At 42.4% G+C, this 16510-nt stretch overlaps 1 protein-coding gene across 1 annotated transcript in view; it reads right to left on the bottom strand.

Moving 5' to 3' along the window:
• mgat5 (alpha-1,6-mannosylglycoprotein 6-beta-N-acetylglucosaminyltransferase) overlaps positions 1-16510 on the bottom strand; it is an 82865-nt gene that overhangs the window by 15863 nt on the left and 50492 nt on the right. The window contains exon 10 of the mRNA XM_069675216.1: positions 10293-10426. Within this exon, the coding sequence (XP_069531317.1) occupies positions 10293-10426 (134 nt within the window). The remainder of the gene's footprint in view (positions 1-10292; positions 10427-16510) is intronic.

The following is a 16510-nucleotide window of genomic DNA, read 5'->3' as shown; positions in this document are numbered from 1 at the left end:
AGAACAGCATGTTTACAATGGCAACAGAATACCAGCTGCCTGATATGCGGTATGAAAGGATAACAGCAAACTTGATACGAGTGTAAAGCACTCTTTTCCCTTTTATTATTACATTTTTCATCTCTATATCTTTGTAGCGCTGCGGGGCTGGGAGCTGGTTTTGATGTTGCGGCGCTTTATCTTGACATGTAGTTGTGTTAGGAAACGGGAGAGAGCAGCTTAATCTTGCTTTAGATAATATTTCAACAGAAACAATGAACTCCCCCTTCCACCTGAGACACTTTGTGTTTATTCATTATGTTCTTTCTTTAATGACTTTCTTAAAGATGTGCAACACTGTTTTGTCACTCCTTAGATTTATTTTCTGTCTCTTCAGCTCTTGAATGAAAAAATAAAGACTCTTGTGAGCAAGCATCGACTGTGTGATAGTTTGTGAGTGTGCTGCAGTGATGTCAAGGAGCCAGAAGAGCTGTTGCCTCATCAGAATGCAGACAGGTGCGCCGGTTCGGCTTACTCAACCGTCAAACTGCCTTCCACATTAAACATCAAACGCACCTGTGATCATCTTCCCATCTGATACCATCTCCAGCTGACAGTCTCTGGGGCTCCAGATCTGGAAGCTTGTCAGTCAGGACAATAATTAACTTCGCCCATTCTTCAGAGATGGAGGGAAAGAAATCACTGGTATCTTCCCGCAGAGCCGATTATACAGACTTCTCTGCAGTGACGTCATACGGTTGAGTCGGTGGCAGTGGTTCATTCAAAGAGGCACTTAAGCAATTAGTGTGACTTTTTACCCAACATATTGACCTCTCTCTGTATGCAACAATGACGACATCTTTACTGAATAACGAAGTTAAGATCAAACTCTGAAAGTTGTTTCCAATATTATATTGGTCAGAATGTATCCTACAGCTTAGGAGGCTGATTAGATCCTATAATTAAATGCTGCATTTATGCTAAAAGTTGACAGAACAGTGCAGCTTGAATTAGTTTGATTGTTATGCAGTGAGCATTAAGTGTTTATATATTCATAAATGGATTATGCAGTGCATTTTAATACTGTATGCATATTTGATTCCTGGCAAGGACAAACTCTTTGTTTATGCATCTTCTACAATTTTAATGCAAGAAAGACAAATGCTGCATAATGCTTTTTTTCTTCGGCTCATATTAAACTTTAAATTATTTAGTTTTTAAAACAAATCCTTGGAAATTATTACATCTAAGCCACTGTATGTCTGTGGTACAAACTTTGTTCTATGGAAAGTTCTATTTCAAAATGCTCAATACTGCACATGGTAAATGGACTGCACTAGTCTTGTGACTCAAAGCTGCTGTAACACTACATGTTACATTCACCCATTCACACTAGGGATGGCAATTGCAGGGTAACTCACGAATACTTCTTCCACCCCTACTAGGAAATACTTAATTCTGATTGGTTCAATGCAGCATTCCAAGGTCTTTTATTTCTCAATAACAGACCGTCGTTATGAATAACAGACCGTTGCTAGGGATGCGGCTCTAATCACAGAATCTGGAGGACTAACTGTAATCATATCAATCCACTGAAAGAAGTAAATTTTGTTAACATGTTATATACGAGTCAGGGCGACGATACATTGCCGTATCGATATTTTGTCCCACCCCTAATTCCCACACACATTCTCACATTGATGGCAGAGGCAGCTACGTAAAGTGCCCAACTGTCAATCATTCATGAGATTCACACAACGATGGCTATGCAATTTGGGGTTCAGTGTCCAAGTGGCCCAAGGACACTGGGGATCGAACCTCCGATCTTCTGAATTGATTGAAAGATGACCAACTCACCGCCGCCCTTATCAAATTAGCCTACATGAGCTTATGACATCACACTGGAGTGGACAGTTTATAGAGCAGAAATTAGTAGTAGAATAAAGTAGCAATTGTTGCCACCAATAAAGATCTGTTATTGTGTACCACTTTAAACACCCCCACCACTACAGATACACTGATACCAATTCTCACAGATGAATCTCTGATAGACCGACCGGTAAACAAAAAGCTTGACGGCTGCGCTCTAATACCCAGCAGACACTTAAATAACACTTTGACGGATACTTTAGAAATCCCCACAGGAACATGGGCGGTTAAACTGCATCCAGAAGTGCAGTTAGGAGGTGTTATTTACTTCAGTGCCACACCCCATTACACATAACAGTGTGTTACCTATTGGTTGGCAGATCGTGTTTCTGATCGTGACACTAAAGGAGGTGCTTTTTGAGCTCCCACTATGAATATGTGATCTGCAGAATCGTGCAGGTGTAACCAGCTGAAGTCACACGTGAGGAAACATCGACCCGTTCAGGAAGAATAAACAACAAACGCAGGCAGCAGCTGTATTTTCCTGTCTGTCCTGCAGCGATGGAAACACCTGTAATGTTGCATGCTTTACTGGGTGCAATTAAAAGCTTTGTACCTGGTGTGCAGAAGCTTAGTGCACCAGGAGGCATCTTAGCATCATTTCCATACATTCAAAGCACGACTTAGTGAGGAAAACAGGTGCAGTTTTCTACCTAATTATCACAAATGTGACGTGTTCAGTCAATTTGGAACAAACAGATTTAGGCTGGTTATTTCATTCAAACAAATATAATTGCTTCTATTATGTTGTTTTTTCTGTTGCTCCCTCTCGTGTTTGTTGCATCCTGTCTTCTCCTCGTAAATCTGGATAACTCAGTTACTGCTTCTATGAAAGAGCATGGAAGTAAACAGTGTTGACGTTCAATGATTGTGTCCTTTTGCCTAATAAAATCACAGTAGATGGTAACCGAGACATGCTAGATCGTTCTGCATCAAGGCAAGGCCAGTGTGTTCCCATGGGAATAAAGGAAAGTTCTTACTATTATCACTGTTTCCTTGAAACTTCAACCAAAGTAAGTAAGTAGATATGCTTTCAAATCTTACTAAAATCTCATATTCCTTATCTAGCTGATCTATCTCCAGAAAGTTTCACCCCTTTTATCTCTCTGAGTTTAATGGAAACACTTAAAGGGCTCAGATCTTTACCTTATGACAGGAGAGATAACCTTCTTTGGCATCCCACACTTTCCCTACATATAGTTACTGCAACTTCTCTCAGTGATTCAATTCAGACAATACTTCACCTAGCTTCTTCTTTTAGTTTATTATACACTGAATGTGGCTTATTTAAGGATTTAAGCGAGTTACACACTATAAGACAATTGGGCCAATTTTGGGCCCAGATTCCCCTCTTCCAACTAAAGTCAGTCCTGATTTTTGTTGTTTCTAAAGATTATCTTGACAGTTTCTTGTGGTGTGAGTTATGTTAAGAGTGATTTTACTTCCCCCGATCTCCTTGGAAGAACGTCAAGGCCACTCTGATTTCAAATCGTAAATATTAAACATGTTCAATATTTACTGAAGGCTGACTGAAAAAGGAAGCGCAACCTGCGCTGTAACACGTAGAGACCGCGCTGTAAAACGTAGAGACCGCACTGTAACACGTACAGATCGCGCTGTAACAGGTACAGACTGCGCTGTAACATGTACAGATCGCGCTGTAACATGTACAGATCGCGCTGTAACAGGTACAGACTGCGCTGTAACATGTACAGATCGCGCTGTAACAGGTACAGACTGCGCTGTAACATGTACAGATCGCGCTGTAACATGTACAGACTGCGCTGTAACATGTACAGATCGCGCTGTAACATGTACAGACTGCGCTGTAACATGTACAGATCGCGCTGTAACATGTACAGACTGCGCTGTAACATGTACAGACTGCGCTGTAACATGTACAGATCGCGCTGTAACATGTACAGACTGCGCTGTAACATGTACAGATCGCGCTGTAACATGTACAGATCGCGCTGTAACAGGTACAGACTGCGCTGTAACAGGTACAGACTGCGCTGTAACAGGTACAGATGGTGCCGTTACATGTACAGATCACACTGTAACATGTATAGATCACACTGTAACGTGTACAGACTGTGCTGTAACATGTACAGATCGCGCTGTAACATGTACAGATCGCGCTGTAACAGGTACAGATCGCGCTGTAACAGGTACAGACTGCGCTGTAACAGGTACAGACTGCGCTGTAACAGGTACAGATGGTGCTGTTACATGTACAGATCACACTGTAACATGTATAGATCACACTGTAACATGTACAGCCCATGTTCACGCTGTCTCCACGACTTCATCTATAGTTTTTTTTGGGTGAATTTTCAGTAAAAAGTAGTCAAAAAACTATCATTGCCAATTCTTCCTGCCCGTCGTCAGCCATGTTTGTTTACTCTAAAGTCGGCCGTACACTACAGATCATCCATCTAGCTTGGCGTGGCATTTCAACTTAATTTAGCACTTTTTTCCCATTTTAACTTCAGTTACATCAGCACAAGCAAAGAATGTAAGAAAGTGTAGCTTTTCTAGTTGTAATATGCTGCAGATAAACAGAAACTACAATGTTTAACACGACTGAGCTGAGTCACAAGTTATGTAGTGACAAGCTGCACCTTCTGGATATGGTAGAAATCAATAGAAAGTTCTGAAAGATTGATTTAATAACGTTTCCCACTCAGCAGCTCTTTCCTCACATACAATATTCAGGTTGCAACTCAAGCCAGTTCAATGGCACAAAGGGTTTATCAGCTCAGGTAATCACAGCGACACTAACAAAGGTTTAATGTTCAACTAAATTTGGTTATCAAATCATGAAAGGGGAATGTTGTCTGCTTATAAGGATGAGCGTGTAATGCTTGTCCTTTCTGCTCTGCATGTATATAAGCGTGTATGTTTTGTGTGCGTCCCTGTCAGCTCAGTGTGATTTGCCTTTCTCCATCACGTCCTCTGATCTGCTGCCAAAAGCCTGCAGCTTTCCCTCTCTGGGCATCCTACCCATTCTGACCTTTATCCATGTTCCCTTCTTACTCATCAAAAGCTTCTTACAAGCTGGAAAACACAGGCAAATGTATGCAGACGTGTGCAAATGAGGTGAGTCCAGGTAGAAGCCTTAAAGGTTTCTTCAATCAAATCTAAACCAGTTAGAAAGGAGATGAAGATTTTAAGTAGACAAAATAAGATCCATAATGTTAATAATATTGATTTCACTGTAAATGGTAGTGTTGTGCAGCAACCATGAGCACACAGTGAAACAATAGCTGTTTTGTACTGTCTGTGTACGTATGGAAGGGGAGACAGAAGAGACAGCAAGTGACTCTCAGCTCCCTTGTTCTGCCTTCCTCCAACTGGGTTGCTATGGAAACGTCTCCCTCAGAGATGGTCTGGCCATGCCGCAAAAGATCTCAGCATCAACAGTGTGTTTTCAATAACAGAATGATCCCGTGCCGTCCTGGTTCTTTAACCTGAAGGATCTCATCCGTCTATTTCCCACGCGGCCTGGCTCCTCCTTCGCGTCACGTGAGCGACCTTTGCTACTTCGCGGTGATGATGTCACAGGGAGTCAACAGGCAAACGAGGATTCATTATCTCACTATTAGATCAAAAGAGTAAAGACAATTCTAAACCCTGAATCTTAAAGGTGTGCCCGAAAAATGTGGAAATATCTTTAACCCTATCTCTTTGTGCACCTTCTCAAATGTATTCAACAAAAGATGGTGCATTTAAACGGAACCAAACATCACTAAACACAACAGTATAACAGTCACCCAAAATGACCAGCATGTGGCAGTGCATGAGAGGAAAATATTCCCTCTGCAATTCATTTAATTATAAGGATTTTTTCAACAGAAATAAACTACAAAAGTGCAACAACGGTAAAGCACAAAGTGAATAAACTACACTACTACCGCACGCACGCCGTAGGAAACACATGTCCTTCAAAATAAAAGCGCAGTAACTTTTTGGGGTGACTGCCCGACACATGGGTCTGTTTGTGACTGACTGAGTGACGGTACTTTCACAGCCTTAGAGAGAGAGAGTTGCGACATCGCAATGGCGGACCATGGAGCATATTGGACCTCCACTGACGCGACTCTCTGTCTGTATGGCTCTGGATACTTTGTACTGTCCTCGGCTACGTCCGCAGCGCTGCACCTGCTTTCGCACACGTTTTCAGCGGACAGTCCTTGTAACACATCGCCCACAAAAGCGCACTCTGACCTGATGCGGTCAGCCACATACTAGGTTTTGACCTAATGCTTTTTTTTTTCGATTTTGGGTCCCAGCCCACCAGTTGAGAACCAATAAAACCATAAGAGAACCAACCACTGTTTTCTATCCTTAACACATAGAGACAAAGAAGATCTACTGCCCACTCAGAAGAATGATAATCACACGTTTTATGGCAGTAAACTTGTATTACTAATGTACTGATCTTATGCGTACCATAGCCTCATTAGGGAAGTTATTACAAGCGCTAGAGAGAAATGTTGCTTTACAGGAAGGGGTGCTCGCGTTTGGAGAGGTCCGGTTGGCAGTAAAACTTGATGGCATTTAAATGTACAGCTCAAGCAACAAGCTCATCATTATATAAGTAGTGCAGCTTTAAAAAAAAAACGGAACCCTAAGCCAAGCACCGGGTTTGGTAAAGTTATTCCCAGTGCTTTGCAAAGTTCTGCACACTGATCATTAGCTCATGGCCATTTTAAACTACAACATTTCAGCTACGCGGAACCTCATGAGGCATTAATTTTTCATGATGCAGACCAGAGCTGCTGACAGTAATGTCCAAATGAGTGTCAGACAGCAGACTCGTCCTCTCTGGGGAAGATCAGCAGCAAAAACCCTGCTGTACTTTGATCTCTAGCTGTACAAGACAGTAAATAGACGATCCAAAATAAGCTTCGCCAAATGTTTTCATTGGCGACTAATAATAAGAAACTTAAGAGCTCTACAAGCATCTGAAGTTTCACTCTTACGGGTTTCGTTGGTGATGAAATCTGCGATACGAGTGTGTACGTGTGTGCCTGGGCTATTACTCAGTCTGCTTCACACCGCTTCACTCCGTACACCTGTGGGATGAGTGTGACCAGAGCACCTTTGCATACTGATCAGGCAGAGAGAGGAGCTTTCAATAGGCCGTGTTTTACGTGGAGACTATTACTTGCCTAACCCACATTAACCCCTGCAAATTAATCCCAAGGAAGGAGACTTCACTCGGCTAGAGGACACAGACGGAGGCGATGTAGTGTCGCCCGTCTCATGCACATATTCTCACTTTTAGTGGCTAGAATTTCCCGACATTTTCTTTTTGTTTTATAGCTCAAAATTACACTGTGAATTCAAGCTTCATGCAAGGAACACATTTCTTACTTCCTATTCTAAATAGTGAACGATTAATTGTGAAATGAAACCTCTACAGTGCAGAGAAAGATATCAACGCGCAGCACCATTTAAACACAAGAGGGAGGGAAATGGAGTAAGCCAGTCAGCTCGTTATCAGTCGGCTCCAAAATGGCCCTTTAATTAAAAGCAGGAGGTAATGAACACGCTTGGGAGTCTGATTAGTAGCTAATGCCCCTTGCTGGGAGCTGATGGGCTGCCCTTTTATAGCTACACTGAATGGTTCTGACTCAGTGCTAGGAACCACAAACCGCAGCAGCCAGCTACCTCTGGATTATAAACACCTTGGGATATAAAGTCTGACAATGTGGCTTTGAAACTCGAACCGTACACGTGTTAATGAATAGTTTTTGGATTAGGTGTGTTTTGGAGCTGTTAATGTTTTCCAGGTTGGCGTTAACTTTCTTCCTGGAGCTGGTACAGAGGTCGCCGGTCGGGTTTTGCCCACAGTATTCTCTCTTAACAAATTAATAACCCTGCAGTTGACGTAAACACGTTGGTGATATGTGTTGCATCGAGTGCAGCAGAGTTTAACAGGCAGGCTGACATGGTTACCTGTGTGAATACTCTTCTAACTCTTGAAACATAATGTTCAAGTACCCTTGTTTCGGACACTTAACTCCCATCTGCTCCAGCAGAACTCCCCCACGGTGAGAGGAACTCTACTGTAAGTGTTAACACATGTAACTGTTAGCTGAAGAAACGTGAATATAAGCCATTAGACCAAATGTGGATGAAAAAAGGAGAGCTTCTGCTTTCGGTACTGGAGAAATAAAGAAAATACATCCTGTTTATTATTCCCACAAAAATGTTATCGTGCACTTTTAATCTCAGCAACTGTTTCTAATTTGCAAGTGAGCCCGTGTGCGAGGGGCGGGGGCAGCTCTCTCTCTCACACACGCTATAGCGCGCACACAAGAGATCCTGCTCATGACGAAGGCGGAGAGAGCTAAAGGTTCAGAAGTGTGGTTATAGTTCAGAGTGCAACAGTGCTTTTTGTGCTTGTAAGGGCGGGAACACGAGCGGTCTGTCCAAACACGCCGTCACCCGACAAACTTGGTAAGCGGGAGGAACCGGGTTAACTGAGAAGCCCCGCCCACTACCAGCCAGCCAAATTTATTGGAGTTTATTTAAGGTGATTTGTTCTAAGCATTGCTGTTTCTTTTTGCTGTTTATTTTACATTTCAGAAAATAAAGCTTCAAACTTAATTCTGATCTGAATTTCTTTCATTTTTTTCTCTTAAAAAATAGCGAAAAGAACCAATAAGAATACCGTTAAAGTACTGGATCATTAAGCAGTATCGATAAGAGTAGTAGTACTGTTAAAATGTGCCATAACCCCTGGATCAGTGACTCTTAAGGGATAACTTCAGGATTTTTTTAACCTAGACCCTATTTTCCCATGTGTTTGTGAGTAAGTGACAAGTGTAGACAACAACTATTGAAATCGGTCCAGGGAGGGAGCACCGGCCGGCAGCCGCCAAATGAGATACAATGTAACTAAACGGGGCACCGCACATATGCCAATATACAGCCACTAGAAGCACTTGTTTTTGCTTAGGCTCTCTGTTGTTGTCTGTAACCAAGTCTCGCTCACGGAGAAGTCTCGTGCTGAAATCTCGTTGTTGCAGGAAGATGGAGAGAGGAGTGAGAGAAGACAAAGACGAAGAGGGAGCCGTTTGCTGTGTTGGAGTACAGAAAGCGTTGCTCAGTGCGATCTAAAAGATCGTCATGGCTGAAGATCCTCTCTCCCTCCTCTCTCCTTCTTCCTGCAACAACTACGCGCCAGACTTCTCCGTGAGCGAGACTTCTCCGTGAGCGAGACTTCTCCGTGAGCGAGACTTCTCCGCGAGCGAGACTTGGTTACAATGTTGAAATTGAAAATCCCCATTGAAAATCATTGATTGACTAGAGTGGGAAAAAGTGAAATCTGTTTGTTACCATGAGTTTATTGTAATATTAAAAGGGTTTTTCTTCACTCATAGACTCTTCATAGTTCATGCATTGTAATGCTGCACCTCTCACCATCTGCCGCTCTCTTCTATCTCACTTCATTAGTGCTGCCTCTTCTCTCTCTCTCTCCACATCACATGCTGCTGTCTCGGCCTTTCTTTCTCTATTATACGCTGCTGTCTCTGTCTGTCTGTTCATAGTATTAAAACATTGAAATAGTATCGTTAAACGGCTGGTTAGACGAGATTAAGGGATTACGATTAAATTGGCGTTGCCTTTTAAATCAATTCAAGTTGGAACATGGCAACAACTTCTGCTTCAGCATGTAACCACATAACTTTCAAATATGACATCAAATTGGCAGCTGTATGAGCATGCATGTACCACCAATGACCTGAAGTTACATAAAGCCAAGCGGAACAAGCCGGGACTGGCTGACGCAATATCATTCACATCATTCATCAGTTAAGTATCATTATGCACTTCATCACGCAGCTTCCTGGTGTCAGAAGGCACTTGCACAACAAGCATCTTACATAAAGACTATTCTTTTTGGTAGCTTATATTATCATGTGACCGAGTTACTCCGTCAGGCAGAGTGACCCACTCTGAAACATACATGGTGTCGGCTGAAAGCTCATCAAGCGCAGGCACTAATCCAGCCGTCCGTGGCATGCCAAACAATGTGCAAATCTCTCCAACTCTCTAAGTCGTTTTTGTCTAGGATACAGTAATCCTTTTGGTCTCCGTGCCGCAGTGTGAGCATGCATTTGAATATATTAAAAACGCGGCGGAGAAGGCGATAAGCTGAACTTGAGCTCCCAAACCAGACTGTTATTAAGTTTCCTGTGAAAGTTTTACCCAAGGTTGTTCAAAGAGTTTGAGCTCTCAGAGGTCTGAGAATGGGTAATCCTCGGTGCAGGGCTTTTTGTCTTAGCTTTCCCTTTTATCTTCAGAGGGAAAAATACCTTTAAATCTGTATGTACATGTCTGTAGGTGAGCTAATGCACATATAGTACCTTCCAGAAGTTGTCGACCTTCCCGTAGACGAGCGACTGGTTCTGCCTCTTGATGTCGTCGATGTGCCTGATGTCGCTGGCGTTGAGGTGCTGCTCCACCACGAAGCCCAGGAAGCTGTTGTCCGGCGTGTGAGCTGCAGAACAATAAACATATTAATACTTGAAAAAACACAATAGTTGAATAAATAAGAGGATTAAGAAGGGTGAGTTACAAGCTCTCAAAGGCTTCATTTCCCATTCATTATGATACATTTGAATGAGGTTTCTGCAAAACAAAAGCAAAGAAGAAGAAAAGTAATTCAACACTCCTTTGGGATGATTAAAAAAGGGAAACAATCTCACACAAGACTTTGCATACAATTCACTTCAACATCAGAGTTTGGCACTGATCACAATTCCAGTGTAACAGGAACACAAACACAACTCGACAAGCAGTCTGGGCCTTTGTTTGCTCTGTTCCTTATTGCCCGGTGATGACTGGTCACTATGGGAACCGATGATGAGCAGGTCAAGTGTGGAGCCGAACTTGGCAGCACTCCACTCTCGCTGCCATCTGCCTCGTAAAACAAATGTGAAGACAAGAGTGTGGACATGAAAGATACAGGCAATGACCCTGATTATAAGACAACCGCCCTATTTCAAGACTCAACCAAATTTCTTTTATTTTACCTTTTAAATAAATGTTTAATAACTCTTAAATTGTTAAATTTTAATTCATGAAGTGAGGTCTCCGTGACAACTGTTATCTCAACTGTTAACTTGGCCTAATTTTAAGCCATTCGTTCCGGACGATCGCCGTGTCTCTCCATCTTTCATCACCCTGGCTCTGCACTTGTGAGTGACGGCTGGCCTCAGTCATGATGGGTAAACTCGCTTTAGGACCTGTGTCCACTAACACTGCTTTTTGCGCCGGCAACGCCCACGACCTCAATTACAGAGCACTTCTCGCTAACATACCGTTGCTATGAAGAACAGGCCGTTGCTAGGGATAATTACACAGTCCTGAGAACAAATATCATTTCAATCCGCAGAAAGAAGTCCGGTAAGGGCCTGTGTACTATAACAGTGTTTTTTGCGCTGGAAGCGCACACGACCTCAATATCCAAGCGCTTCTCACCGTTGTTTACTGTTGCTAGGCTACGAAAGTTGTCTGGCGGCACTTCTGCTTCACTTGGTAGTGATCGTTAAGTCTGAATCGCTCTGTATGCTTCATATTTGCTTTAATTCAATTAAATTTTACAAAGAAAACATAAAAACGTTCCCTCTAAAAAACAAAACGATCCGCTTCTCCTCCGCCATTGTCGTTGATAAAGTTGATATCTGAAGTCCCGCCCCTTCTTGATTTTGATTGGTCGGTGAGGGAGAAGTGACATTGACGAGCGCGGCCGTGTTCCAAAAGTTGAACAATTTTCAATTGAGAGTGGTGTTAGCATAGCGACAACAAACAGCTGACGCCGAGGGCGTTTTTGCTGCATTGGTTTTGTGCTGAGAATAGGTGCTGCCAGTGCAAATACCACCGTCAGTGGACACAGGCCCTCACAGATAAGTGACATGTTGTGAATGTATATTAACTTTTAAAAGCCTAGACCTCAAATATAAGACAGATTTTATCTGATGTATGTCAAGGGAAAAAACCCGTCTTATATTCAAACCAACGCAGTAATTGCTGATAAAAAAAAGAGGAACACAAGCCGACTGAAATGCAGACCTCATTTCCCCTTGTAGTGAATGAAACAGGCTGCGAGGGAGGTGTTGTGGTACACAGTTGTGGTTTGTCTAAGTGCCCCAGGGATGCTGCTGCGGTCGGAGCTCTTTATTTTTTACGCCAATACTACAGAGGCAAGTTAAGGTTATCCAGTCACAGGGAGATGGAATCCACTTCAGGGCAGTAAAAAAAAGAATTTATTGAACCTTTCAAAACCGCAGCTGCAAAAATGCCCGCCTCTCAGCAAGTCGGAATCTAACTGTTGCCTTCTGACTGATAACACCTTGTTTAATTATAGGTGATGACTCATGTTGTTTAACACATGATGCCAGGAGAACAGCAGTTTATTTAACAGCGGGAGATAACAAAAGGAAGAATGACGTTCTGTAAGAGTCCACGGATGCTTCACAAATGGGACTCTTTTCGGGTGTTGGCTGGAATGTGACATTTTCAATGTTTATTCATTTCATGTCTACAGAGAGTTCACATATTAGCTCAGTAAATATCTTCAGGTGAAGAGAACAGAGAGCAGGAAGTGTGTTCTGCAGAGTAAATAAACCCAGCATGAGGACATATTGGACAATATTTCCATTTAAAAAGGCCATAAACAGACACCTCTTACATTACACGTGTTTACAAATGTGGTTTGCACCTTCTGTCCAACTCCTAATCTACTGTATGCAAATCCTCTTCCTGGTTGGCATTTCCAGCATTTCAATACACAGAGCTCCCTTTTATCCACTGAGCAGAGGTAGAACACAGGGATGTGGGAGTTGTGAAGATCTGCAGAGGTTTCAGCGTGGGCTGGAGCTGAATGCTACGACTGTTCGCAGATGACCTGCAGTGTTTCTGCACAGCTGGCCCACAAACACAATAACTCCTTTAAAAACAGTATAAACAGCTGATGGTTCGCTTTAAACCGTATTAAGGTCGTGACGAAAAATAAAGGGCCATTCCACGCATTTTACATCTTACACATGGTGTTTTAAAAAGTGGCTTTAATACTGGGCCTCATAGACATGCGTATGTCTTCTGTGGCTATGTCAGGTTTAAGAAAAAAACATCTGTTAAGATTTTTGGCTTAAAGGAGAAGTTCGGTATTTTTAAAACTGCGCGCTATTTTTACAAATTTGGGTTTAGAAATGACTGATAGGAACAAAAACTTTTGGAATCGGACCAATACAGCAGCCGCGATATGCCCGCAACATAATCCCCTGGGGCAACTGCGCCTGATCAAAGATCGTCCATTAAAAGGGCTTGTTTTTGCCACTCAGATTGTTACTCCAGGTGTCCGACAACATTACAGAAATGCTCCCTACAAAGATCATCCTTTTTTTAAAGAGTAAGATCCTTTTTGTGTACCCGAGAAACAGAAGTCTCGCTCATGGAGAAGTCTCGCTCTGAAATCCCGCGGGTGGTTACCTGAAGAGGATGGTGGAAACGTGAGTTAAGAGTTGGAGAGAGGATTGTATTTCCAAAGCCACGGCCGAATATTTACCTGATCGACGATGAAGATGAGGCGTTTGAACCACCGTCCTGTTCAGGTAACACCTCACCACCCGCGGGATTTTAGAGCGAGACTTCTCCTTGAGCGAGACTTCTGTTTCTGGTTACACAAAAAGGATCTTTAAAAAAGGACGATCTTTGTGGGGAATGCGCCCCGGGGGATTATGTTGCAGCCATTGCGGCTGTATCGCGTCAACGGCGGAGGACATCAAACGGACCGATTCCAAAAGTTTTAGTTCCTATGAGTCATTTCGACACCCAAATTTGTAAAAATAGGGCCCAGGTTTACTTCTCCTTTAAGACCTCTAATTCCTTGCAGAGCGTACAGTACAAACTGTTCCTGTGTTCAAATTAAATTAAAACACGAGTTGGAAGAAGTTTGAACTTGGAAGAGCTACCCAAGCCGAATGAAAGTACAAAACTAAACCTCTGACATGCCCCTTTAACCCCTTCAGTCAGCTAATTGTGTGCTACTATGGAGCAGAAGCAGCAGCTGTCAATCCCATGTTTTTATTCCATTACCAATCTGCCCTATACAGAGACGCTCCTAAGCACTGGGAGGAGGCAGCACTACCACTCATGTACCAAACTAACTGTGTAAACAGGACAGGCTGTTAATTAGTGTTCAGCCCTCTTGATGCTTTTGGCAACAGATGCCTCCTCTCCCACTAGAGATGCCACTCAAAGTGTCCCTTAACTTGCCACAGCTTCATGCTGCTGTTAGGTGACAAACAAGCCTGAAAAGACAGCATTTCATCAGCTTCTGTCGAGCGGGGGGACAGGTTTGCTTTGTGAAGAACTCTGGATCTGGATTTTAGGGAGCAACAAAGACTATACAATTTCATTATAAAAAGGAGCCACAGATCACACACATAATTTGTTGGTCCAACACTTAAGAATGCAAACTCATATTCCAAAAAATAAGGCTAGAAAGCTGCAGGCCAGAAACTTGCAGAGATGCATCATCTGCACTTAAATCCCGAGCCCTTTGAAAAGTCAACATCAAAGACTTTTGGGTTCAACAACTTATCTGAATGGGCCAGAGGAGTAAAAATAACCAACTCACTTCACATTTTATCCATCGAGCTCTCACATATCTCCAAAGATGTGCGCCGGAGGCTAAACTGAAGCATTAGATGCAGGCACTGATACCACCAACACGGTTGTTATTTTTTCAGCGCCAAGTTCTGCAAGTATCGGACCAATCTGTGCAGCCACAGGTATGCTGGCTCTTAGAATGAGGTGTGGCCATGAGCACTTTTGGTACGTTAGTATCCTGAGGCTGCAGGAAGTGATTGCGTTAGTTGCCAGTGAAAGCATGCAGAGGTGCAGTCATTGATTTGATATTCAAAGAGCGCATTATACAGATTGTAACATGCGTCTACGTAGGCGGGTGCATAACGCACTTTCACTCTGTTTGTTAGGCACAAAGAGAAGCTCACTCCTAACTTACTAACAAACTCATTTTAAAGAGTAGGTGACTGCCAAGCGGCAACCTCCGGAGTGGAAAAATGAAGCTAATGCAGAAGTGCAAAAAAACTGCAGTTCCTCGAGTGGCCACTTGAGGCTGTCTCCAGAAAACAAGGAATAACATTACAGCAGATGGGAAAACGCCCATTTTTAAAGCAGAAATAAACATGTTTACAGCCTGGTACCTGGGATTTTTTTTATAACACACCTGTTTTAATTATTTTAAGCCTTAAATCATAGGGGCCGGGCCACTTGAGCGACAGGTTGATCCTGTTGGCAGACACAGCCACACAGTCACTGAACTTTAACTTCCTTTTGAGGATTTTTTTCATTCATAATTTGCTTGCTTTGGCTTGCTGTGTGATTTATGGAACCATGTGTGGCCGTGCGAGAAGTCTGTACTCCAGCTTTTCAGCTTTTAAATGCTAGTTTTATTGTATTGATACATTTTTAGCAACAAGTAGCAGGTATCGTACGCTCGCCATACCTGGCTTGTTAGCCTGTTCGGCGTTTATCAAACATTTATTTAATTACTATATTTATATTATATTATATATTTATTTTAACATTTGAATTTGACTTATTTACTGTTTTTTTTATTTGTTGTGCAGCACTTTTGTAACCTTGTTGTTTTTAAAATGTGCTATTTAAATAAAGTGGATTGGATACGATTATAGTGATGAGAAGATCGGTTATATTTCATTTCGTCGTTCATCCGCGGCTATCTCACCGGGCGAGCGAGTTGCTACTTCTTTGAGTCTGATAAATTAAAGTCACCAACACAAAAAGAATCTCCTCTGTGGGAAACACAAAGTTAAACTAGCTAATAGATCAGCCACAGACACAGACATCAGGCTCCAGTAATCCAACATGGTGGCGGCCATATTTTTCGGCTTCATTCACGCATTGGAGAAACCATTGGGTGACGTCACAGTGGCTACGTCCATTTGTTATACAGTCTATGGTTACAGCTCTGCCAAAACATAATATAAAATACTTAGACTAAATTGGTCTTATTAAGTCACTGAACTAAATGTGTTCATTTCAGAGCATTAAGGAGCACATACTTTATGCTAATCCACTGCAATGAAAACAAGCATCTGAAAAGGTTTTAAATTAATCAAGGTAAAAACAGTCGGAGGTGCTCAGTTACATGAATTTTAATGGTCTCAATCAAAGAGCACAGCGAGAATATGAATTACGGGGCTGTAAAAAGTATGTTTGGACAGAGTGTAAGGTGTGTGACATGCACAGAACAGCCGTCTGTTGATCGCACACAGATGTATAAAAAGGTAACCTTTACTGAGCGGGTGGAGCGGCCACATTATCAATCAAGTTTTACAGCAACTGTCAGATCTAAGATCAATTATGTAGCTGGCAGTGCTTCAGAGAAAAATACTGTATGACCTGTATGACCAGTATTGCTCATCATTTTCTGGAGGAGATTAAATGTGCATGGGCAGATATATGGAAGCAGCTGCCGCTGTATGTTTTTAATGATGGTTTCTGTCCTATTCCAAAAAGTCCTTTGTAAAAA

This window comes from Semicossyphus pulcher, unplaced genomic scaffold (genome assembly GCF_022749685.1).
Source record: "Semicossyphus pulcher isolate SPU_LCO1_2020_fin unplaced genomic scaffold, fSemPul1.0.p SCAF_24, whole genome shotgun sequence".
NCBI lineage: Eukaryota > Metazoa > Chordata > Actinopteri > Labriformes > Labridae > Semicossyphus > Semicossyphus pulcher.
This window is presented reverse-complemented; position numbering and strand designations above follow the sequence as displayed.